At 42.6% G+C, this 26,210-nt stretch overlaps 2 protein-coding genes across 14 annotated transcripts in view; one reads left to right on the forward strand and one right to left on the reverse strand.

Annotated features, from left to right (window-relative positions):
- The window catches only part of PPP6R3 (protein phosphatase 6 regulatory subunit 3), a 125,550-nt gene that overhangs the window by 15,111 nt on the left and 84,229 nt on the right, over nt 1-26,210 (forward strand). For all 13 annotated transcript variants that reach the window (XR_002125372.1, XM_019654681.1, XM_019654683.1 and 10 more), the window contains exon 2: nt 17,066-17,217. The gene's annotated coding sequence lies outside the window, so the exon portion shown is untranslated. The remainder of the gene's footprint in view (nt 1-17,065; nt 17,218-26,210) is intronic.
- Nucleotides 9,076-9,424, reverse strand: LOC109389296 (60S acidic ribosomal protein P1-like). Its single transcript, XM_019654695.1, has 2 exons — nt 9,354-9,424; nt 9,076-9,278 (listed from the first exon to the last, which is right to left on the reverse strand). The coding sequence occupies exons 1-2, from the start codon at nt 9,422-9,424 to the stop codon at nt 9,098-9,100; spliced, it is 252 nt and encodes an 83-aa protein (XP_019510240.1). The 3' UTR covers nt 9,076-9,097.

The raw sequence follows: 26,210 nt of genomic DNA on the forward strand, positions 1-26,210 counted from the left end.
GAGGTGGTGTGTGCCTAAAGCACTCATTTTGTCAGTCAGTCCAGCAGATTTGTTCACTCTCTCTTGTTTCTAGGTTGCTAGTATTATTATTATTATTTTTTTGGATTACTCTTTTGGTGTCTTGCTAACTCTGAATAACCAACTGTCTGTTTTGGGTAGTAATCAAAAAACTTAAAAATTACAAGTATAGAGGATGTTCATTTTTTTAAGAGCTGGCAAATGAATTTTTTTCTTCTTTGATTATAGAGTGTTCCAGTGTCAGTAGGGAATTTCTTAGAGATTTTCTGCTCCTTCACATTATTAGTTCATTTTTATATCTAGAAATGGGAAAGATTTCAAGAATAATTACCTTTTAAACTTGGGATCATTTGGTTGCTAGAAAACGTTTATGTGAACCTTAAATGTGACTCTAGCCAAGTACAAACAACAAAAACAATCTGGAAAAGGGATGTGGGTAAAAATAGAGTGTGAGCCAAAAGGAAAGGAAAAGAGTGGAGTTCAGCATTTATAATACATGGCCCATCCTGGGGGAGGGGAGGGGCTGTTTCATACGTTTTTCTTTATAGTAAAAGTCTTTTGACTAATAAGTGAAAAAGAGGTAATTGGAAACAAAAGAGGCATTGAGGGACATAATGGCATGTAGGCTGCTGGGCTAGGGTTGGAACTCACTTTGTGACACCATGGTTAGCAGACGCTGTAAATTGTGGTCGTGCTGCTGCCACGGTCCTCCTGAAAGGAGGGTTAGGTATTTGGTGTCCATAGTGCTGATCCCAGGAGCAAAGACTTCCTCCTGTCCCAGTAATTTTCAGCGAGGCCAAAGAGTTTGAAATGCAAAAGCAATATAACTATGGTTTTCATCAAACTTCAAAAAATAAATTTTGAGAGGCAGCCGGGTGGCTTCAGTTGGTTAGAATATGAGCTCTGAGCAACATGGTTGCCGGTTCGATTCCCACATGGGATGGTTGGGCTGTCGGAAAAGTCATGACGCATTTTTGCAACAAAAAACAGAAAAAAATACGTCATGACTTTTCCGACAACCCAATAGATTGAAAACGGCGGCTGGAGTTGGAGCTGATGGGTCCTCAAAAAAACACATTGTTCCCCGAATAAACACATTGTTCCCCCAATAAAGTTTTTTAAAAAAAATCAATTTTGATAGCATCCAGAGCATTGAGGAAAGCATGGGAAAGGATTGTAGAGGCATGAGGGGGAGAGAGCTGGGTCAGCAGAATTGTTGTGAGGATTCTAAATAAACATCACTGGGCATGTTTGTTTTTCTCCCCAGGAGAAAGTAGAGAGAGCCCACTCCTGCCATTTACCATATTATAATGTCAGGCCTCTTTTTCCACTTGGCATCAGTTACTAGTGGATTTCCTTGTGAGTAGTAGTAAGCAGCCTATCCAAGCTCACCCACCCGCCTTACACTGGGTAGGTGTCAATTGTGTCTGGTTTGCCCAGTGACTGTTGTTATCACTTGTGCTCTGGATTCATTACAAGCATTATTTTTTAACTGTTTTCCCTCCAGATGAATGTGGGATGTTCACCTTCCATGTGAGAAACAGTCTCTGGGAGGGAGGGAGGCAGTTGAGCCATAATGGGGTAGAGGAAGGGTCATTAAGTTGTTGAGAATTGGATTGGAGCCTTCGTTTGACTACTGACTGGCTGGCTGACTTTGGGCACATTATTTCACCTCTCTGAGCCCCAGCTTTTTCATACGTAAAATGGAAATATTATTCAAGTTCTCCCTTTTCCATAGAAAATAACTTTAGGTAATTTGAATTTGTGAGGGTTTATTTGGGGGGGGGGCAAGGCAAGTGTTCTAATGTAAAAATAAAAAACTCACAGAACAAGTGGTTAAGGCCCAGCTGACTTTGTTAATGATTAATATGTTTTATGAACTCCTTACTGGCTTGGGTGTTGAAGTCTTGACTAGAGGTAGAATATTATGAATTATCTTTTTTATTCTATTGCATTTTTCTGTTTGGAATACAAAAATCTTAGTGTGCGTGTGTGTGTTTTTTTAAATTACTCTGTATATGATTATATTTGCTTTGAAAAAAGTACAATTATATTGGGTTATTGGAAAAGTCATGACGGTTTTTTCTGTTTTTCATTGCAAAAATACGTCATGACTTTTCCAACAACCCAATAGATAAGACTAAAATCTCCTCTGATCACCTCTCCCAATCCTTTTCCACCTTCTGCTGTTAATAGTTTGTGTCTACCGTCTTGGTTTTTCTGTGTATTTGCACACTCATCTATGTGCTGTGGAAATTACAGTGTTGGGAATATACACTTATTGTATCATTCATTACTCCTCACTGAGTTCCATGCAGTAGTAGGATCTGCCTCATTCTTTTTAATTGCTGCAGAGTGAAAATGTACTTACTAGCCATTTCCCATGTCAGTGAGCTTCAGATTTTTAAAATCACAATTCAGCTCTTATTTCATATAATAAGCACTTTGTTCTTAGGAGCTTTTACAGATACAGTGTTTGCTGCAAAAATAGGTAAAATGCTAAATTATAAGTTGGATTCTGTTGCTTTTTGTCTTTGCATGTAAAGTACAACTGTTAAGCAGTGGAAAAAATCTTTTTAAAGAAAGCTTTTTTTATTCAAATCCTTTTCAAATGACATATGACACACATGACAGTGTTTTTAAGTTCTGTAAACGAACAATTAGCAGATCTTTTATTGTAAAATATACATAACAAAATTTGTATTTCGACCATTTAAAAAAATTAATATACTTTATTTCATAGAGCTGTTTTAGGTTTACAGCAGAGTTGAGCCAGAAGTACAGAAAGTTTCCAGGTTACCCCTTGCCCCACCCCCAACCCCTTCCACTATCAGCAGCTCCAGAGTGGTTCATGAACTACGTGGCACGTCATTATCATCCAAAGTCCACAGTTTACATGAAGGTTCACTCTTGGTGCTGTAAATTCTGTGGGTTTGGACAGATGTATAATGACATGTGTCCACGCTTGTATTATACAGAATAGTTTCACTGCCCTAAAAATCACCTGTGCTCTGCTGATTCATTCCTCCCTCCCACTTAACACTTACTTTTTCACAGTCTCTGTAGTTTTGCCGTTTCCAGAATGTCATATAGTTGGAATCACACAGCAGGTACCATTTTCAGACTGGCTTCTTTGACTTTGTAATATACTCCTCCATGACTCTGCATGGCTGCTAGCTCATTGTTTTTAAAGTGCTGGATAGTATTCCATTGTCTGGATGGACCACAGTTTATTTATCCACTCACCTACTGAAGGACATCCTGGTTGTTTCAAAGTTTTAGCTGTTATGGAGAAAGCTGCTGTAAACACGTGTGCAGGTTTTTGTGTGGACATAAGTTTTCTACTCCTTTGGATAAATAAGGAACATGAATGCTAGATGGTATGGTAAGAGTATGTTTACTTTTGTAAGAAACAGCCACACTGTCTTCCACAGGGGCTGTATCATTTTGCATTCCCACCAGCAGTGACTGAGAGTTCTTTTGGCTCCACAATCTCACCAGCATTTGGTGGTGTCAGTATTTTGGATTTTGGCCACTCTAATGGGTGTGTAGTAGTACCTCGTTTTAATTTGCATGTCCCTGATGACATAATGATGTGGAGCATCTTTTCATATGATCACATCACTTTTAATGACTGTATTTCTCTGGATGGGTAGATAAAATCATTATTATTTATCATTGGATAGTATTTGTGGCGACCTAGATTATTTGCCCTGTGGTGGCCCCTACAGTGTCCTGTATCCTTTATATTTAGACTTTTTTTTTTTCCTCTTCTAAATTCTTTGGACACTGTTATAAGACCCTTTACTGAAGATAAACACCTTAGGGTAAACCCAGAGAAATTGAATAATTTGGTCAAAGGATGTGTACATTTTAACACCTTTTGATATCTACAATATATCCAGAAAAATGATGCCAGCTTATACTTTTACCAGCAGTTCTAGCCTTTTTTATATTAAAAAAATTTTTTTAATATGTTAGGGAAAAATTTCAACATGCACAAATGTAGACAGAACAGTATAATGAACTGTCAGTTACCAGCTCCAGCCGCCACATAGCTGCGGCCAGTCGTGTCCCACTTACTCCTCCATTCCTCACCTCTCTCCTGTATTGTTACTATTTTAAAACTATTGAATTATCATAGAAATACAGAAAAGTATATGTATCATAAATGAATCTTCACAAGCTGAAACCCACCTAGAAATCGGCAACACACATATCCTCTTTGCCCACGACCAGTCCTCCCCCNCAGCTGGTAGTCTGAGATCTAACTGCACTGATTAGTTTTGCCCAGTTTGGTTCCTTAATCCTCAGTCAGGCGCGTCTGATGTCACAGATTGTTTTGAATTTCTGTTGATTTTTATACTGAATTTATGTAATACATATTGTTTTTACTTTGTGGCAAATTAAATTTTCGTTCTGAATAAATATTAAGCATGCTTACATGTTATTTTCATTCATTTTCGGTTTAAATAAATAAATGTCATACACACATCTAGTAGATGCATTGTGCCCAAACTTATAACTTGTGCATTGCACCTGATGGAGGGTTAAATAAGTAGACTCTTCTCTTGCTTCTGAGTGCTTTCTCTTGGCATTGTGTGTGGGATTATCCATGTTACTGCATGCAGCTGATGATTGCTCTTGTTATATGAAGTTTCGTTGTATGAAGTTATCTATTCTGTTGATGGACACTTGGATAGATGCCAGTTTTGGGCTATTACAGATTGGGCTGCTCTGAACATTCAAAGTTTGTGTCTTTTGGTGAACATATGAATGCATTTCTTTTGGGAATCTATCTGGGAGTGAAAATGATAGGCCATAGAGGTACACATGCATTCACTTGTGGAAGACTGGCTGGCTGTGTCTGCCAAAGTGGTAGGACCAGATTACATTGTTCCCAGCAGTGTGGTAGAATCCCTCTTACTCTGTATCCTCTCTAGTATCATGGTTTTCATCTTTTTCATTCTAGCTACACTCCTATCTGTTTGTGATCTCTTATGATAGTTGTAATTTGCAGTAGGGAAGTCATACTTTTCATACTTCTGTAGGTCATTTGGATATCCTTTTTTATGAAGATATATTGAAGTCTTTTGTTCTTTTTTTTTTCTTTCTATTGCATTATCTCTTTTTCTTATTACATTAGCTCTGTGTGGCTGTATTGCGAATTATCCCCTAACTTAGTGGCTTGTAACAACAATAAACATTTATTATCTCACAGTTTCTGTGGGTTAGGAACTTAGGAGTGGCTTGGCTGAGTGGTTTTGTCTTGGATGTGATCAGCCCTCTGAAGGATCCTTCCTGAGGCGGCTCATTCCCATGCTTGGCTATTGGTGGGAGGCCACCGTTCTCTTTCACTTCTGCCATGTTCTGTTTGTTAGAAGATAGTCACTTAAATCATCCAGCTTACATTTAAAGGAAGGGAGTTGGACTCCATTTTCTTGAAAGAATGAGTGTCAAGGATTTGAACACGTTTCCAAACACGACACTTGGTAGGATTTCTTTTACTCTGGATGAGTCTTTCATGAGATGCAAGTGCGGTGAATCTTTGCCTGCTCTGTTGGTGGTCGTTGTGTCTTTTGAGGAAGAAAAGTTAATATTAATGTTCTTCAAAAAACCCACACAGTTTTTGCTTAATATTATCTAATAGCTAACCAGAGTTGAGATTTCCAGTTGTCTCAAATATCATAATTTTTGTACAATTTAATAATTTTGGCTAATCAGGATCCAGATGAAGCCCACCAATTTAAAAAAGTCTATAGATTCCCTATTCATCATCTCCCCCTTGCCATCTCTTTGTGCAAGACCTGGATTGTTTGTTTTGTGGTGTCTGTCCCCAGTGTTCTGTCTGTTCTTTGTTCTACAGCCAGATAGCGGTAAGCTTCTCTATGGGGTAAGCTTCGTTGCATTCTCACTGGTGGTGGTTCTTTGGTTGTGATCTGTCTCTAGAGGTTGAATGTAGACCCAAATTGAAATTTTTGAAGGACTTCCAAACTAAACCACATTGAAATTCATTCAGATCAGAGTTGTTCTATGCTTAAAATGTAATGGTGTCCGTTTTAGAATGTACTTTCTACCCCATCACTTTCTGTGTGCTTGTGAGGCCATCTGAGCACACACTTTCTGTCTTCTGTAGAATGACATCTTGAGCATGCCACACCCTCTCCGGTAGTTTAAAGCGTTGCCGGGCATAACATAATAAGGTCCAGCTCTTGTTACTTAGACTTTCCGTGTTGATCGTCTCCTTGTATTTTTCTTCTTGTGCTGTCCGCCAGCTTTCTTTCTCTGGCAACTGAGTTTTTGAGTTGTGATGACCAATGTATTAAGGGTTGATGACTCAAAATCTTAAGGTCTCTTTAGGCCACTGTAAATTTCCAGTCTTCCTGACTGTCTTGCCCTCCTCATAGAAGCTTGAGCAATGAAAACTTAGAAAAATTAATGACAACAGGATTAGAATGAACATAAGAGGAGTAAACAAATGATTTAAAATTTGTGTATTTCTAAATTTAAACTTAGAAAGTTTTGTTTTCCTAATACAAATTGTATTTTTAAAGTATCATTCAACTTCAAGTAAATTAAAATTTTAGTGTTTGTTTTTAAGTGAACGTACATAAATGTTAGTAATTGTTGGACCTAATTCATTCAGCTAACATCTGGGTACCTGCCCCATACCAGGCCTGGTGCTTTCTGTGCTTTGGTCACACGTGGTTAAAAAGGTGGCCACGGGCTGGTGCCCTCAGTGACATGCTCAGGACAGTGACTCATAGGGAGACGATGCAGGCTGCATGTGTAATCTTAAGTTTTCTAGTGGCCTCATGAAAAAAGTAAAAAGGAACAGGGCTGGCCAAGTGGCTCAGCTGGTTAAGAGCTCGCTTGGGAGCGCCAGCTCTGAGCAGCAGGACCGCAGTTCGGATCCCACATTGAGGGCCAGTGACGCTGTGCCCTCTACAGCTAAGATGGTGAACAGCTCAGCCTGGACCTGGAGCTGGGCTGCTGTGAGTCGCTGGCTACGGCATAGGCTGCAGCGGGGCTGCAGTGGGCTACCGTGAGCTATGTGAGTTGCTGGCAGCCAGCGTGAGTGGCCAACCAATGACTGGTGACCGATTGCCTCACCCAGGAAGAGCACAATGATAATACCAACATGGGCCAGTGAAGCGGCGTCCTCCACAACTAGACTGAAGAACAAAACAGCAATTTGTCTACCTGTCTGTTCCCCTTCCCCGATTCTCCAGCGCTGTTCCCCTCCCCCAATTCCCCAATAAAATCTTAAAAAAAAAAGTAAAAAGGAATAGGTAAAATTAATTTTAAAATACTTCATTTAACCCAGTAATTCAAAATAGCATCGTTTCAACGTGTAGTCAATATAAAAATTATTGAGATGTTTTCACTTCTGTTTTTTTTGTACTAAGTCTTTGAAATCAGGTATGTATTTTTATATTCACAGCACATCTCAGTTTCAACTAGCTGCATTTCAAGTGTTCAGAAGCCTCATGTGGCTACCATAGTGGACTTCATAGATCAGAAGTATCATTATTGTCATTGCTCACGTGGAGTAGCAGGGGACATTGGCTAGGCTTGGAGACGCAGGGAGATGAATTAGGAAGCTGATCCTGTCTTCCGGGTGGGTTCAGAAGAAGATGGTGAAGGGGAGATACTCAGAAGGTGGAATTGACAAAATTTTGATGAGTTGGATTGGGAGGGAAAAGAGGAGCCAGGGTGTTTCCACGCTCGTTCTGTCACAGGGTGTGCCTTTTCTGAAACAGGGACGACTTGGTGGGGAAAAGATTTGGTTGGGGGCCAGTGTGTGATGGAGAGCAAGAAGCTCCACTTGGAGATCTTAAATTTGATGTGCTTGTGGGACATCCAAGGGGACATTTGTCCAGGAGGAGTTGGGTACCTGTGTTTGAAGTGTACAGATAGATGGTCTTACTGGTTTTATAAAGTTGAATCTCAACTGTGTTTATAGAAGTACCTTAACAACCACGGAAGTGTCTTCATTTAGTCAAGAACATTTTTTTTATTCTTCCTGTTTTTTTTTTCTGTTGTCGGGGCAACAGTGTGAATAGAATAAATGTGAATTGACACCCCAGCCAATGTGGTCACCTTGGGAGAGTGTGATAAATAGGCAGTGTCCACGGTCTGACCCCATGGGAGCCTGTACCGTAGCAGTTGTGTAGAAGAGGAAGACAGGGGAGGCAGATGTCCCGCTGAAGAGGCTCCCCACCCCAGGCTCTGCTGGTCAGCTGTGTTGGATGCTGCTGCTGAGAGCGAGGCTGAGGACAGAAGTGTTTCATTTGGATTAGCCCCATCTGGAGGTCACTGGTGATCTGGAAGAGCAGTTTCAGTTGAGTGGTCCAGATAGACACCAGATTGGAATGAGCTGAAGAGGGAATGCTGTCGGACAAAGGGCTAATTTTCTTACTTTTAAGTAACCACAGCAAATCATTGAGAAGACTAGGCCAGTAGAAAAATGGACGAAGGATATAAACAGACAGTTGGCAGAAAAGTGAAGAATAAAGGGCTCTGAAAGATACCAACAGTGCTCCTAAGACAGTGGTGTGAGGAAACAGGCATTTCTCCATCGCTGCTGGGAATATGGATAGGTGCGACCTCCACGGAGGGCCGTCTGGCAGTATGCTTCTAATTAGAAATGGTCTAGCAGCTCCTCGCTGGGAACTCGGGCGGATTTTTGTAATATGAAAACTAAATGGTCATCAGCTGTGGCCTGGCTCAGTCAGCTGTGATACATGGAAAGTCTGTATCAGGTAAAACATACTCTCCCGGGCAGCAGGATCTGTTGTTGTTTTTTTCCCCACCACTCCATAAATCAGGCTCTTTGGGAGTGATTCCCTACCCCTTATAAAGATTGAGGAAAGTATCAGTGGGCTGGTGTAGGCCACAGAAGGTATTTGGAAATGCACCTTTGAAGAGCTGTGTTAAGCCTGTCATTCTGCCTCGACCGTCTGCCTTGTAATAAGTTATTAGTCTGTATTCCCTTCTCCAGATACCTGTTAAGATACTTTTTATTTCTTTTTTCCCCCCAGAGTTCAGCTTTTTTATTGAACATGTTACAAGAGGTTTAGTCAAAAAGACCAAAGCCCATGTCATCATCAGACTCCTCAGACTCTTCTTTCTTTGCTTCCCCTTTCTGCTCCTCAGCTGGGGCAGCAGTGGCAGAGGGGGCAGGACCTCCTGCTGGGGCAGGTCCACCAGCCCCCACATTGCACATGAGGCTCCTGATGTTGACATTGGCCAGAGCCTTTGCAAACAAGCCTGGCCAGAAAGGTCCAACATTTACATGGGCTGCTTTAATGAGGGCATTAATCTTATCCTCTGTGACCGACACCTCATCGTGGTGCAGGATGAGGGCCCAGTAGATGCTGGTGACCTCTGAGAAGGAGGCCATGGTGCAGGAAAGTGCTGGGCGAGCGCCGTGGGGCGTGGTGCTAGTCCCCAGATGAAGTGAGGGCCTCACCCCAACATGGCCTTGGCTTCCTGGGAAGGACCGAGCCCCTTCCCGGCAGCTGAGGAAAGGGCCAGACCCTGTCCTGTTGATGTATGTACTGGGCTGTGCACCCCTGGAAAGCCTCCATGAATGAATTCACACCCCAGCTACCTTACTGCACCTAAAAGTGACCACAGCTCCTCTCGGGAGAGCGTCCCATTTTACTTGGTTTGGGTCATTGACAAAGTAAGCAAGATACGATGTGTGAGAACCGGGAATGTAGCAGTGGGGTTGATTATACTGCCGCTGTCTGATGTGGGAGGAAGACTTTCTTGGTCAACTCTTTGTGAAGAGTTGTGAAGGGAAAGGACAGACCTTAGTGAGCTGTATGTTCTGCCACCTGCACTAACCTGGTTCTGCTGACCTTTCTGTACTTCGCCTTCTTTGGAGATAGCACGAGTTCACGTACAGACTTAAAGAAAAATGAAAAGCCAGGAACACCCAAACTGACCAAATCAGCCTCCCACCAGAGTACGCTGATGCCGTGCATCCTCTGTTATCAGGACTCAGATATCTTGGTTAAATTGACTTCGTTTCCTAAGAGTTGGAGACTACGGCTGTGCAATGATTCCTTTTTCTTCATTTCATTGAATATCCTGGTTTCACTTCATTAATATTTTGTATTTCATGTTTCCTTACTTCTTAGAACCATAGGAAAGAAGTTTAGGATTTGCAGCATCTTAAGTGGTGGTTTAATCCTCTCATTTTACAGATAAGAAAACAGGCTCAGAGGATGAGGTTACTTGCCCGAATCCTGTTCTCTCAGTCTTCCCCGGGAAGCCTGGTGGTGTGAGGGGTAATGTGTTAACCCTGCACCATCAGGCCGACGTCACCTGCCATCATTTTGAGGGTGTGTGTGACTTTACTGACATTGCAGCAATTCTAATGAAGACTATTTATTTGCGGCACTAATTTATTTACAGTCATGGAGGTAATCTAGTTGAACTACATTGTTTGGTTGAGAAAGTTGAAGCCTAGAGATGTGAGTTTATTCAAGATTATATAGACCATAAACATTTATTCTGTGCTTAGTTTTTAATGTGAGTCAGAGCAGCGCTGTCCTGTAGAACTTTGTCAATGCTGACTGTGAACACAATTGAGAATTCGATTTCTTAGTCTCACAGCCACATTGCAGGTACTCAGTAGCTGTGGGGGGCTGGTACCTACCGTATTGGGCAGAGCAGGCCTAGAGCACTTAACAAAAAATATTTTTGGAGAACTTTAAAAGTGTTAGTGTAGAGACCAAGGCTTCACGAGTATGATTAGAATTGCCAACTAGAAATTGGGTTTGTTTCAAAAGTAGGAAAAATGTACTCTCCGAGCTTGCGACAGTGCTACACAGCTCAGTGGTTGAAGCTTGGGCCTGGTTTCTATTTCATCCCTTCTTCAGGACAGCAACCGAGAACCTGTATAGAGTTTTCTTCCTTTTCCATCACTTAGGTATCTTGTTTGCCAGTCGAAAATCCTATCCTGAGTTGCATTTTCAGTGAACACATTCGTTCACCTTCACAGTGCTCAGCATAGCATGCCTTTCAGTCTCTAGACTTTTATTTCACATAGTAATCACTTGAATTCCAAGATGCGTTACAGAAAGTTTCGATGTCTTTCTTGCCATTGTACTCTGGATTATGGCAGTTTCAGCTTAGACGTCAGTTGGGCTGGATGTGTGCTGGGGCTGAGCCGGCTGGGCATAGCTTGGTGTTTGGGATCAAGGGTCTTTCGTGCCGTTGCTCTACATCTTTGGATGTTGTCGTAACAGGCAGAGTTGGTTCTCCGGGCTTTCCTTGGGCTGCTAATTTACTAATTTATGACTTGGCTCCATTTTAATAGCAACTTAGATTGGGCTGGCTTCATGCATGACTGCAGTGAGTTGAGTGTCCATTAGGATGCATAGCCAGACAATGATGTCATCCAACCAGGTGCCAGTGTTTGTGCTTCAAGTACTTTCCATACATAATTTTACTTTTAAGAGGTGGTAGTATGGATTTACCTTGGGTGTTTTATACTTTGAGCAGTAGTCTTTTTGCATTCTTGGTACGGTGATTTTTGATTAGTGATTTAGAAGCCTTGATATTCTTGCCATGGCTTGTATTAAAAGGATTGGTGTTTCTGAAATTAGCTGGGGAGTGTGTATGTGTGTGTGTGTGTGTGTGTGCACGCGCGCGCGTGTGCGCGCGCGGTCACGTGTTCTCATGCGCGCTTAGTTTTGAGGAGTTTTGTAGTCACAATTTTGTGCGTTTTTTCCGTACCACAGCATGCTAGGCACTGAGGATGAAATGGTGAACAAAACCTTATAGAGGTGGGTTCTCTTCCACCTCTTTGGATGGGGTGATTTGGGGAACTACGTGAGGATAACGTGCAGAAATGGGTCGGGACCCATATTAAAATGATACCCCAATTGTGTTCGCCCCTGTAGTACTTCCCTATAGTAGTGAGAACCAGAGTTACTTGCTTTTGTGTGCCCAGGCTTCAGGCTGTATCACCTGTCTGTAACTGAGAGGGTGTTTTTAGCTGGCTGTGATATAAGGAGGAAGTGCTTTCTTGCCTGTTATGTAATAGCTATGACTTCCTCTTGTGAATTTGCAGTAGTCAGGAATATCGTGGAATTTATAGTAAACATTTATATGACCGTGTGGAGCAGATGATAACTGCCTTTTATTCTAAGGTGAGCTTTTTCAAAAAGTTAATTCAGTGTTCAGTGTAAGGGTTATTTGGAATAAGCCCTTCTTATCCTCAACTGTAAAATAGGAATAATACCTCAGAGGATAGAGAAGCACGTGTATAATGCTCACACACAGGCTGTGCCAGGTAGATGTTCACTCTCTCTGGTCTCGAGTTCTGGGACTAAGCAAGCACACATTTAGATACTGTTTTGTTGAGAATGTATTCTTTTGCTGTTTTAAGCCTAACCAGCCCTCATTACTGACTGATCGAGTTTTATAATTATGCTGTCCTTGCTTTCTCTTCAGTGGCCTTAATCAGAATCCATAGGGTTGAAAAGAGGAGACCCTTTGGGATAGGATTAGGTTATATGGCTATTGAATAAAATGTGACTCTTTCATGAAACGATTGGCAAAAATAAATATAGTACTGTATATTGTTATATTTTTTAATCTTGATTTCCATTTTTGAAGGGCTCTTCTGGGTCCATTTACTCTGAGAATAATCTAATGATACCAACGGCCATAGACTGAACGTTGGTGTCCCCCCAAGAGTCATATGTTGAAACCTAATCCTCAGGGTGTTGGTATTGGGAGGTGGGACCTTTGGGAGGTGATTAGGGCATGAGGGTGGAGCCCTCATGAATGGGATCTGTGCTCTTACAAAAGAGCCCCCACAGAGCTCCCTCCTCTTCCCACCATCTGAGGACACCGTGAAAAGATGGCCGTTTGTGAACCAGGAAATGGGTCCTCATTAGACACTGACCCTGTAGATGCTGTGATCTTGGACTTCCCAGTCTTTAGAGAAGTGAGAAGTAAATCCCTGTTGTTTATAAGCCATTGTAGCAGTGGATAACAGACTAAGACACCACCTGTTAAATGACATACTATTTCCTAGCAAATCCATGTGTTTTCTCCTTCAGCTTCCATGACGTGGTGCTGTTGCTCCCACTGCCTTTTGGTAGTCTGCTCTCTAGCCATGCCTCTTTCTCGTTTTTGTCCTTTAATTGTGGTGTAAAACTTATAGTTTCCTAGAAATTAAATACCTGGGGAGAATTCCCCCCTTTTGAGCCTCTGTATTCTTTGGGAAGAACCTTTCATCATCCTCGTGGATTTCACCATCATCTGTATATTTTAACTTTCAAAACGAACATCTCTTTCTGGCCTAGTTAGCTTGTTTTGTTTTTTTTAAGATTTTATTGGGGAATTGGGGGAGGGGAACCAGACAAGTTTCTGTCCTTTTGTTCTTCAGTCTAGTTGTGGAGGACACTTCTTCACTGGCCTGCGTTGGTATTATCACTGCGCTCTTCCCAGGTGAGGCAGTTGCTCGCCGGCCATTGGGTGGCAGCTCACGAAAGCTCACGCCCGTTGCCGGCCAACCCCACTGCAGCCTACGCTGTCATCGGAGACTCACGGCAGCCCAGCTCCAGGTCGAGCTGTTGTTCATCGTCTTAGCTATAGAGGGCGCAGTGTCACTGGCTCTCATGTGGGATCCGAACCGGGGCCCTGCTGCTCAGAGCTGGCGTCCCAAGCCAACTCCTAACCAGTGCGCCACTCGGCTGGCCCCCTAGTTAGCTTTTTATCAGCGGTCTCATGTCATAGTTTGTCTGGATACGTTAAATTCTCTCTAAGCCAGGATCAGGAGCTCTTTGTCTTCATTTCTTTTTTTTTTTTTTTAAGTTGCAGAAAAGGAGTTTATTAGAAGTAAAAATACATTTCAAAGAAGCAGAAGCAGGAGAAAAAGTAGAGAATGGCTCAAGGGCCATTATTAGAAAAGAAAGCAACACCAAAGAGTTTGGAGCAGGCCTGATCAGAGGCAAGGCTCAAAATGCCCAAAAGGCGTTGACTGGCCAGGACTTGGAGTTTTTATCCCTTCTTCCTCTAGAATGGGCAGTTCCTCTCTGGGTGTGCACCTGATTGATCTCATCCCTTTAGAAAAGGAGTTTATTTGAAGAAAAGAGAAGTTTTTGGGTGGTGAGGAGAGGTTTTTTGGGCTGTGGGACAAGCAGGAATGCAGATACCCACTGCCTGCCTCTAGCTGCCTGTCTTGTTTTCCCTTCATTTCTTAAACAATGCTTTTCTAACTCTCCTTCACCACCAACACCCTCTCGGTACCCACAGACTTAAATCAGTTTTTTTTTTCTACTTCTCTCTCCATTTATTCTTTCACCAAGCCTGCTTAATTCCTTCTGCAATTTAATCGGCTAATGTCTGTAGCCACTGGCACCATATTTAAAGCTTTGATTACTTTACTTTTATATTAGATTCATAAATTATTGAAGCAGGAAGAAAGTTTTGAGTTAATTTAGTCTAGTTCCTTTATTTTATAGATGAAATGGATTCTCAGGTTAAATGACTTGTCTTAGGTCACACAGCTAGTGAGTAGCAGACGTTATAGTGCTCTGGTCTAGGAGTCTACTTAAAAATTTATTAAAAATTTTTTTTGGTCAAAGTTTTACACAATCTACAGTTAAGAATGAGCTAGGTTTAGGAACTTAGATAAGATGAACAGCAATTCTTAGCCACCCCACCCTCTTTTTCCCCTTTCCTGAGGCAGCTATAATATTTTGAACTCTTTTAGCCAATTAAATAATACATATTTACCTCCGTATGTCTAAAGAGTTCATACTGCATGCATACTTGGTGATTGTTTTAGTCTTAAGCATATCTGTTGATTTTCTACTATGAAAGATATGGACAAATAAGGATTAGCTTTCTCTTCTCCTCTCACTGCACCCTCCTCCCCCTATTTTATCGTCTCCATCCTTCCAATATTGGTTTATTGCAGTTTTGGTCAAATCAAATCAACATTTAGCTTCATCATTATAACCCTGTGTGCTATTTATAATGTTAAGTGGTAAGTTACAAAATACTTTTCCTTTCCTAAACAACTTTTGGTTTTCCTTGGAAATGTTATATCACTTTAAAAAAAACAGTATTAATCACTAATTTGGCCTCAAACTTTTAACCAGTTACATGTTCAGGTATTCCACCAGCTTTATCTTTCTGAAGAAGCCTTTTCCTGCTCCAGTCTGGACTGCCTGCCCTCCCTGCTGGGAACATAGTTGTCTCCTGGGGGCCCGGGGTTGGGCGTCTTTTTGCCTCTCTCTGACATTGAACCCCCTGTTTCTGTATTCTCTGTGTCTCCTTGTTGCTCTTCCTCTTAAGTGAAGCACAGTCTCCAGTAGTTTTCTGTGCGAAAGGGGTGCAGGAGGCGAATCTTTGGGGTCTTCCTGTGTCTCTCTGTTCTTATTTGATAGTTTGAATAGGTATAGGTTTCTGGATTGGAAATCGTTTTCCTTTTGTTAGCCTGCTAATTATCCTCCGTGCCCTTAAAAATAGTACCGTTTTTATTTAGTGGATGCATTATCTTCTCTTTCTGAGGATATCAATTTTACTTTTATGTTCTCTTTTTTTGGTATATAGTCTTTCCTCCAACTTGCCTTGCTGGTTTGTTTTGCTCTCGGCCTTTCACAATAGAGGCTTTCCTGAGATGCCTGGTAACCCTTTGGTTTTCATTCATATTTAAAAGCCAGGGATACACACAGACAACACATAGAGTTGAATCATATGAAATTTCTATCTTTCCCAGCTTTGTCCACTCGCTCTCTGTGAGCAAACTTAGCTCTCAGACCTTCATTTCTAAATAAGTTTCCACTAAAAGGAACCAGGGCTCCTTAGAGAAATGGCTGATTTCACAGCTGAGGCAGAGAACGTACAAGATGAATCTGAAACTTGTTATGCCAGGAAATAAGGAAGTGCTCAAAAACTGAGAAGCACACAAAAGTCTGCTCGGTGGGGCTCCCGCTGGCCATATCTGGGACAACTTGAGCATGAGAATGAATAATGACAGTAATAAATAAAATAAGAGTCCCTGAGTCCATGCTGTTAATGAGTTAAGGGAAGAACAAGTGGGGAAAAGGGGACATACCTTACTAAAGTTAGAATGTCACCTGATGAATGCAGGAGGAATAATAGATTTACCAAAAACCCCATCATTTTGTAACTGTCAGTGTAACATGACTCAGACAAGAATTGCCAGTGAGAACTAAAACTCTTGGGTGAATGTTTTAAGAACATAATCTCAAAATATCTTCCTACAGATTACTTACTACTTAATTACTAAGGGAAAAATGGTTCTTTTCCAGTGGAGAAATATGGCAAATTTTAACCAAGTGATCAAAATTATCACCAATAATGGGACAAATTGACATCATCTTTTTTATGTGATGCTCTAGGAAAAAACAATACTTCATTTACATAGTATTTCTGCCAGAAATGCATACCCTGTATTCTTCAAAGATGTCAGTGAAATGGAAGGCAAAGCAATGCTAAAAAGCTGTTTCAGATGAAAGGAAAAGAAGGAGTGACATTAGGTGTGACATCCTATCCTGGATTGAGGACAAGGGGAATTGACTGCTGTAGGGACCTTATAGCACACGCAGTTGGCAGAATCAGAATATGAACTGTGTAACCCATATTTGATGATTAGTATGTTAAATTATTGATTTTGACATCTGTGCTGTGGTTGTGTAAGAGAATATCTTTGTTCTTAGGAAATACACAGGGAACTGTTTAAAGGGAAAGGACGTGTTGGCTGCAGTAAGTCAGATGTTTGGGATGTATGTGGAGAGGATGGTAAAGCGACAGTGACACAGTGATGCATGTGAATCCAGGGGAAGGTTCTGGGGAGTTTTCTTGAACTGCCCTTGAACTGTTCCTCAAGTTTACAATGAAAAGTTAACATTCAGTTAACTTGAACTTTTCAGTCCTCTGAGGTGTAGCCCTCTGTGAATCAAGGCCCTGAACCAGCATCCTCAGTGGCAGCTGTCATTGACCAGAGGAGAACATGTTGTGATTATGTGCTCTTTTTTCTTTCTAGAAGAGCTGCTGTCTCGTGGACACGTCCCGCTTGAGTCCTGCTCATCTGCTGATGCAATAAATTGGAGACAGCCGTTGCCAGGATAATCTGTAATGGGCAAGGAGCCACAGAGAAGAAAACATTTCTTTTAGTTTTTAAACTTGGTTTGAAAGGTAAGACTATTAAGAGCACAGGAGTTTCCTCCCATGAGTTTCATCAAGGCAGGCGGTGTTCTGTCACGAGACCCTGGAATCTGGACCGGGGCTAGGCCATCTCTGAGCCAGGTACTGCATGGTTCTGTGGCACCGCGTATTTTTAGGAAGTTAAATAGCAGCCTCTGTAGTTTGCTGTGCTGTGTCTTGTGATCTGCAGCACCCATGTGATCCCCAGTTTCCGGGGGCGGGGAGGGGGAGCGGTTTGAGCTGGGCCCCAAGGAAGGACCAGCCAGGCCTAGGAAGCTGAAGTAGCATGCAGAGTGCTTCTAGGTCACCTGGCTCTCTGTGTGTGTGTGTCACACACACAAGAGACAAGAGAAGGGGGGCAAGCGGGGAGGGAGGGGTGGGAGGTCGTTTTGTTTTACACCAGCCAAAGGACATCTGGCTTTTAGCCAGATAACTGACTTTTTTAGAGTCCCAATTGTTATCACCTTGGAACTCTTTACTGAAAGTTTCTTGAAGACCAGAGGTTGACTTCGCATATTTGACTTTTGGCTCAGTTGACACTTAATAGGAAGTGGCCCAGTAGGGCCTTTTGGGGACGTCCCCATGTTCTAAATCCATTTTCATTTGCTGCATTGTATCTTGAGCAGAAAGTGGGTATAAACTGTTTAATCACCTGCCTTTTACAATCCATCTGAGGAGACACTATGGTGGTTCTGCTGTGACAGATCTCAGCTTCTCATCCCTAACCCCCCCCCCCCCCAGCCACCCCTGTGCTTACAGGGAAGCACCAGCTCCTTACCCTGAAACTCAGGTTCTTAAGTGAATCTTCTGACTTCTCCAACTTTATCTCCATATTATTCTGCATAAATCCCGACGTCCCGATGGGGAGAATTCCCTCTGAGTATTCATTCACCTCAGGCACCTTGTCTTGTCTTGTTTTGGTCCCGGGGCCCAGCCCTCCTCTTTCTCCACCCAGGGGTATGTTCTCACCCTGTGGGCAAGCCCTCTTCAGGTCCCCCCCGCCCCCCAGACCGAATGGAGAACTCAGATTTAAGAAGTCAGCATCCTGTAGTTATGAGCTGTGATCTGGCCATCAGGTTTACTTATAACGAAGAAGATAAGTTTGCGGTGCACATGATCTGTTTGTCTTGGTCAGCAGTTGGTTCGGAGCTGGGGGTGGCGGGAAGAGGGACACCAGTTCAGGACCCCACAGAGGCCTTTAACTTGAATTTGCTTGATTATTTTAGAGGTTGAACGTGTTTTTTATGTTCCTTAGATAATTGTATATCTGTAAACTTTAACATGTATCCATTTTTCTATTGTGATACTGGATTTTGAAAAATAATTTTTAGAACTGTTCCTATAGTACTATACATACTAGCTTTTTAAAAGTTGAGATATAATGACATATAATATTGTATTAGTTACAGGTGTCCAACATAATGATTCTATGTTTGTATCTATTGTGAAATGATTACCACAGCAAGTCTAGTTACCATCTATCCCCACACAGTTATAAATTTTTTTCCTTGTGATGAGAACTTATAAGATCTATTTACTTGTACACAACACAGTATTATTAACTATAGTCACTATGCTGTCCATTCCATCCCATGACTGACTGACTTCAGAACTAGAACTTTATACCTTGTGCCCCCTCCCCCATTTTGCTCACCTTCATCTTATGGTTTCCTTATTCTGCGCATTAGATTTCGTGACTTGTGGCTTAGCGCGCTCACTGTTTCGCCAACCCCTTCTGTACAGTCCACTCCCTGTGTAGTCTTGCCTTTGTGCACTCTTCGAGTACCTCATGAAATTATTTTAGGGTTATGTCTTCTCTTTAAGTAGATTTTAAATGCCCAGTGAGCAAGGAGTTTTGACTTCTGCTTTATGTCTTTAGTATTTTTTATTTTATTTTACTTTTTTGGGGGGGAATTGGGGAATGGGAACAGACAAGTTGCTGTCCTTTTGTTCTTCAGTCTAGTTGTGGAGGACATCGCTTCACTGGCCCAAGTTGGCACCATCATTGCGCTCTTCCCTAGGCGAGGCAGATCAGTCACAGGCTTCTGGACAGCCGCTCACGGTGGCTGCTGGCTACACACGGTAGCCCATGGCAACCCACTGCCACAGGGGTTGCAGCCTACGCTGTCGCCGGCGACTCACGGGAGCCCAGCTCCAGGTTGAGCTGTTGTTCAGCATCTTAGCTGTGGAGGGCAGTGTCAGTGGCCCTCATATGTGGAATCCGAACCAGGGCCCTCTGGCATCCTAAGCCAGCTCTTAACCACCGCGCCACTCGGCCGGCCCTTTAGTACTTTTTAAATAATAGCTATCATTAAGTGCTGGTAGAAGCTAAAATTGCAGAGACGTTTCTTAGGATAGCATTTTTAAGACTTTGTCTCCCCATTTCCTCTTTTTAAATTTTATTTTGTGTTTCTTTGCTGACAGAGACTCTTAGCTTTGGGAGCTTATAGAACAAATCCTTACCTTTAGCTGTATTCCTCCCTTTCCTTCTTTCTTTACCCTCGGCTCATCAGCAAGCTATCCCACACTAGACTGGGTGAACTCTTAAGTTAGTTACCCAGAAGCCTCCAGGAGTCCTAGAATCAATGAGAAGGAATCCCAAAGAGGGGCAGCATGGAGGCAGAGGGTCCTTTAGAGCAGGGATCTTCTTTCTTGAACTTTTATTGCAAAGACCCAGAGAGTAAATATTTTAGGTTTTGTGAACCAAAGGGTCAAAAAAGAGGCTATTATGAAGGTTTTATATAACAAGAGAGAAAACACATTTTTACAGAGTTTATTGATAAAATTCAAAATATAGAAATAATTGAGTTCTGTTTTCTGTAAAAGATCTAATGAGAAGAATGGAGTTCTTTTTCTAGGGCAGGAGTCGGCAAACTGCAGCTCGCGAGCCACACACGGCTCTTTGGGCACGTTCTGTCTCAAGTTTGCCGACCCTGGAAGAGCCAGTCCTGTCCCTCACAACAATTTAAAAATTATTCTATTTTTACATAATCACCATTATGTGAATAATATCCTGTAAAAATTTTATAAATGAAACTATGATAGTTTTATTTTCATTTTCAATTTTACTTCAGAGCCACCGTTTGCGAGCTGCGGTTTGCTGACCCCTGGCGGCTCTTCCGTCTCAAAAGTTTGCCGACCCCTGGGCTAGGGGGATAACATTTCATCGGAATGGTGTTCAAAGTTAGAACTCCCCTCTCAAAATCTATTGTAAATAGTCATCGTATCTATTAATGCCGATTGGTAATGAGGTTTTACAGATTTTTTTATCTTGAAAAATGTCTTTTGCACAGGTAGGTGCTGCCATATTCTGATACCGGTCCAGAAGCAAGTGGTGTTAGTTGAGCATGTTCGTCACTTGGAAGGCATTGGTGGAATTCCATTAGTTTTTTCTCTTGATGTTTGCCTTTTAGCTCGTAGGTTAATTTCCAAGGAAAGCTCCTCTGTTGCGTCACTCCATGGATTCTGAAATAGGGAAATTTCCTTTGTACTTGCATTAAGGTTTGAAAATGCTGTTTAACTGTGGTTTGAGTTCAGAAAGTGTATCCACTGTAGATTTGTTTGGGATCTTCTCATTTTAACTTCCGACAGCACAGGAAGTGTATGAGGCAACTTGAATGTGTGATCCGAACAAAGTTAGTGTTGGAATGACTGTACCCCGGTCTAAGTTTTGCAGGTCAGTGCTGGAAAAATAGGTTGCATCAGCCTTGTGAGATTTTAGGTTGCATCCATTAAGAAACATCAAGACTTCAGCAAAACCAAATTTATGGAGCCATCCATTGTTCAATAGTAGTGGGTAAGGGCTGTTCTCATTCAGAAAAATGTCAGTCTTGGCCCTGAGCTCAAAAAGTTGCAAAAAAACTTAACCCTTGATAAGCTCTTTAAGCTGCTGTGCGGTAGGACAAGTCAGGAACTAATGATGGCTAAGTCCGTGGGAGTAAGTTAAGTTCAGTAATGTCAAGTTAATGTTGACATGACCGGCTCAGTGACATACGAGGAATTTAAAAAATCTCCAAAAGTGCCTGATGATGAAAGTGGAAAGCATAACCATAAGCTTTAAACACTTGACGTTTTCACAGGTTTTGGAAATCGGTCCAATTAGCCCATTTTGCTCTACACACAATTTTACCACCGTCATTTGTAGTGCGTCATACAGATTCTCCTGCACGTTGTAGCGATTTCGTCTTTTCTCAGCTTCTCTGGAAGCATACTGCCTGTCGTCGTTTCATAGAGACTAATTCTTCATCACTTCAAACTCCCAAATAAACAACAGCTTAGCTGTGTCAGTCAGACCTGTGAACTCTCCAAGAATCAAAGGAAACCAGTGGCTTCCTTGCTTGGCTAGTAAGCCATTCAGAAGCCAACTTTGAACTTTCGTTTTCATTTTTATTTCTGTGAAGAAATTCTCCTGTTATGAGGTACTCTATTTTAAATTCTGTAAGTTTTCTGACTGTTGCTTTCCTGTGAGTTGGGGATACTGTGGCGACTGCTAAGTCTGGTAATGCTGACATGGTGTGTGTTCCATTAGCACCAGTGTGTATGATGGCATAATAACCACTGCTTTGCCATCAGATTCCATAGTGGAACAGTCCACATGCTCCTGGGCCAGAAAAGCACATGTTTGGAGTCCAGTTTCTGACATGTTGGGACTGCAGTGATAGTAAATGAAATCACATGTTGCAGTAAACATGTGGCCCTCTGATCACCGTTGCGTTATGCCTGTGTTGCTGCAGTTTGTGAGTGCCCAGCCGAGCTGTGGTGCCAAATGATGAGAGCACCTCACGTGGTTTCTGTCACCGTTCCTCAGCTCTGCCCTGTATTGTGAAAGCAGCCAGAGACAGCCCATAAGTGAATGGCATGGCTGTAAGTTCATGAACGCTCAAGTTTGAATTTTGTTGAATTTGCACAAGTCACGGAATATTCTTTTGTCCCCATCCGCCCCCCCCCCCCCAACACACACACACAACTAAGAATGTAAAAACAGTTTTTTCCTTAGGCATTGTATAAAAATAGGGGACAGGTCAGACCTGGCATCTCAGCACTGTCCCCCCAGGTGTCCCAGTGTCTGGAGTTGGTTTACATGCTGATAGAAGAAAAAATGGGGTGAAAAGGACCTAAACATGAACAGGTACCATAGTGGTTTCTGTTGTTGGTTTGGTTGGTTGGATATTTTTTCCTTTTTTTTTTTTTTTTTACATGGAATGTTAAGTGTATGCAGTTGCCTCAGCCNGTGTCCCAGTGTCTGGAGTTGGTTTACATGCTGATAGAAGAAAAAATGGGGTGAAAAGGACCTAAACATGAACAGGTACCATAGTGGTTTCTGTTTTTGGTTTTTTTTTTTTTTTTTTTTTTGGTTTTTGTTTTTCTTTTTGTACATGGAATGTTAAGTGTATGCAGTTGCCTCAGCCTTATCTTTGTATATGACTTGACAGGCTAGTGAATCTTTCACAATGTCCCGATTTCAGATTGAGCTTACATTAGTAGAGCGCTTACTAAGTGCCAGGGATTGTCTATCCTAAGTGCTATTATATTTTCTTTTCATAATTTTTTATTTTATCATGCATAGGTGTATGGTTTAAAAAGTTAAACAGCATCACAAGGTTTATAACAAAAAATAACAATCATCTATTCCTTTTCCACCATCCTGTCCCATCCTCATCCCTCAACTACCCGCCAGGGGCTGCTGCCTTCACCTCTTAACTGTTTTCACGTATTTACGTCTGTCCACATTTCTGAGTAATGCGTATGCCTGTATGTAGCTATTTCTGATCTGTCTGACTTCTCACTATGAAGATGGTTTAGTTCTTACATTCACAGCTCCTTCCCTCCCCCATCTTCCAACATAATTAAAGCACAACTTTGGTTAAAATGAATATTAGTGGGATGTATATTTTGGTTCATTATTCCCTAAATTGCTGGCTTAATTTGCACAGTTGTTCTCAGCATGGTCACATGTGTCTGGCAGTACATCTCCTCGTTGTCACGTCCTTTCCAGAGCCCTCGGCCTCGTGCCTTACTCTGGGCTGGCTCCTCTTGACTTTATTTGGAGCTGCAGGTGTCCCCCTCACCTTTCTGCTGGCATCACCTTTGTGTGTGTTGCGTCCCTGGTTTCGTGTATTCCGTGTCCTCCCCTCGTGGTTAATTGCCATTCTTCGATGAAGCCAGTTCTCAGTAGCATTCTGAGAAAGTGTAAATGAACCTTGCAGACCTTTCGGGTCTGAAAATGTTCTTTGCTAGAATAGCTGTTGAGGAAGCCGATGTCGTTCTGATTGTCATTCCTTTTACAAGTTTTTTCCTAACTAGAAAAGTTTAGATACTCGATCTCTGATGCCGTGGAATTTCACACTGTGCCTTAGAGGACCTGTTGCACCACTGACTGTGATGACATGTGCGGGTCCTGGGGGCAGAGTCCCATTCTTGATGCTCTCAGAATTATTTTTGTTTGTTTTGATGAGAGGGCTTGGTTGCGGATTATAGAACGTTCTTCTAAAACTTCTGTTACTTGGATGCTAGACTTCCTAAATTATTTCTCCATTGTCTGCTTTTTCCTAAATTTGTTGGCATTCTCTTTGACTGCTGTTGCCTTTTCTTTGTCCTTTATTGTTCTTGGAGAGTTTCCAGAGGAGTGGAGAACTGTGTGGGCTTCAGCCCACTGAGCGTCTGGAAGGTTGCATTAGCCTTTCTCTTTTCATGCTGAGGCTCCCTGTCAGTTCCGATGCAGCCAGGCCTTGTCGATCAGACAAATTTTGAGAAGAGATTTATCAAACACCACGGTGATCACTTAGTGTGGCCTTCCTCTCCGGAATGGAAACCCCTCTGCTTGCTGTCGCCCTCCCAAAGGCTCAGCCAGGCTTTGCCAGAGCAGCTCCAGCCTCGGGGCCTTGCGTGTGCTTATGGCCCCCACCTTTAGCAAGTTCCGGCTTCTGTGCGCAAGCAATCTGTACTTTTCACTCACTGGCTCTCATTGTAGCCTTAGGAGCTCTACATGATGGTATGAAAGAGCTATAAGGTATTCACAGCGAGTTTTTGTATCCCCCACGTGGTGAGTCCTTTTGCCACCCCGGTCTCCTCCTTGGGTGCCGTGTGGTTGGCAGTCTTTATCCTCCCCAGAACAGGCTATGACACTGCCCAGCGTGGTGTGTTCCACCAGGGCAGGCTGCAGGATTAGGACCTCCCATGGTCCTGGGCACCACTCTGCAGTGACTACACCCTGACACCGCCCTGCTTAGTCACAGCATAGCATGGCTTTGCACTGAGCTTGTAATCAGCTAAAATCTTTGGACTTGTTTCTTTCTTCACTTGAACAGTTTTCTTATACCTACCTGGTGCCCAGCCCCCAAACATGTTTTGCAGTTTTTCTCTAAAAAGGACTTTATCCATGTTAAGTAAATTACTTAGTTTCATCATGTCAGTTTTTGAAGCTGATTCTCTCATGTTGTCTGTGCATTTTGATAAGCCTGTGACATCCTGGTGAGTCAACACTGATAGAGCCACAGACGCAAAAACTGTGTCTCCACCCAGCCAACTTGTCTATGAAGTGATTCTTTGACCTGCACAGGAAGACACACAGTTCCCATTCGTGAGTGTGTCCCGAAAACCATTAGCTTACAGGCTGGCCTCCTGCAGGCCTGAGCACGCACACAGCTGGCCCAGGGCGGGGTCTTGTACCCTTGGTTACTGCTGCTCACCAGCTGTCCCCACACTGGCCATGTGGCCCTGTGCTAGACTAGAAAGGGCACAGGCTTTGGAGCTTGACAGACATGGATTTGAGTCCCAGTTCTGGCTAGCATATGGACTAACTCTTCTCAGCATCTTAGTTTTTCTATATGCAGAAGGAGAACAAAACCTTGAAGGGTTGTAGTGAGGTAGGGATACTGGATCTAAAAGCATAAAGTCCAGAGCCTGGCCTATGATAGGCACTTAATAGTTGGTAGCTGCTATCAAACATGTTTCTACTTTTAGTAGAAAGTTGCAATGTCAAGACAGGCAATATTTTTGTGGAATCGCTAGAAGAGCTTGAAGGTTGCTTTTCATAAGGCGCTGTCTAGACTGTCAGAACTATTCACTTCTCTCATTCTACACTGAACCGTCTCAACAGTCCATGAATCTGCTTTTCCTTTCTTGCACTTGAGGGTGCACCCTGGTAGAACATTCGTGAAGGACAGCGCCTGGATGTGAATAGTTCATTACGACTAGTCTAGGAGCTGTTGAGAGAGCCCTGAATGCTTTATGATCATGCGTGAGCTCATTGAAGTTTGCTGGGCAAAGTTTTTGTGACCAATTTGTCAATTCTGTTATGGAATTGGTTACAGATTAACTAGGGTGGTTAGCTCATTCTTAACCGAAGCCTGGTTTTTTTTGGACTTTTTTTCAAATGTATCTCAGTATGCTCTAGAAAGACTGTTCTCTTTGGGCACCTTGTCTGTAACAGATATATGAATATTAAAGTGGCCACTGTCACTTGCTTCAAGTTGGTGACTCGCAAACTGCATACAATTTGCTTTCACTTAGTAAAAACTTAGGTGAATTGGACTTTCCAAGTGTTTCCCTCACCCCATGTTAGTGCAGAATTCTCTTCCTAGCTGAGCAGCTTTTATACCATTCCTTACTTCCTTGGGACCACCCTTCCTCCCTACAGTTTTAGAGACTTAAAAATGCTTTTGGGCCGGCCGAGTGGTGCGATGGTTAAGAACTGGCTTGGGATGCCAGAGGGCCCCGGTTCGGATCCACATACAAGGGTCAGTGACACTGCCCTCCACAGCTAAGATGCTGAACAGCAGCTCCACCTGGAGCTGGGCTGCCGTGAGAGTCGCTGGCGACGGCGTAGGCTGCAGCCCCTGTGGCAGTGGGTTGCCAGGGGCTACTGTGTGTGACCAGCAGCCAGCGTGAGCGGCCAGCAGCCGCCGTGAGCGGCTGTCCAGAAGCTGGCGACTGATCTGCCTCGCCCGGGAAGAGCGCAATGATGGTGCCAACTTGGGCCAGTG

This window comes from Hipposideros armiger, unplaced genomic scaffold (assembly GCF_001890085.2).
Source record: "Hipposideros armiger isolate ML-2016 unplaced genomic scaffold, ASM189008v1 scaffold_228, whole genome shotgun sequence".
Lineage (NCBI taxonomy): Eukaryota > Metazoa > Chordata > Mammalia > Chiroptera > Hipposideridae > Hipposideros > Hipposideros armiger.

What these genes read in the sequence shown, in the direction of transcription:
- LOC109389296 (XM_019654695.1), bottom strand. Translation starts at nt 9,424, where the DNA reads ATGGCCTCCTTCTCAGAGGTCACCAGCATCTACTGGGCCCTCATCCTG. An exon ending in CACGATGAGGTGTCGGTCAC is followed by an intron (nt 9,279 to 9,353) that starts AGAGGATAAGAT and finishes CTTGTTTGCAAA; the next exon opens with GGCTCTGGCCAATGTCAACA.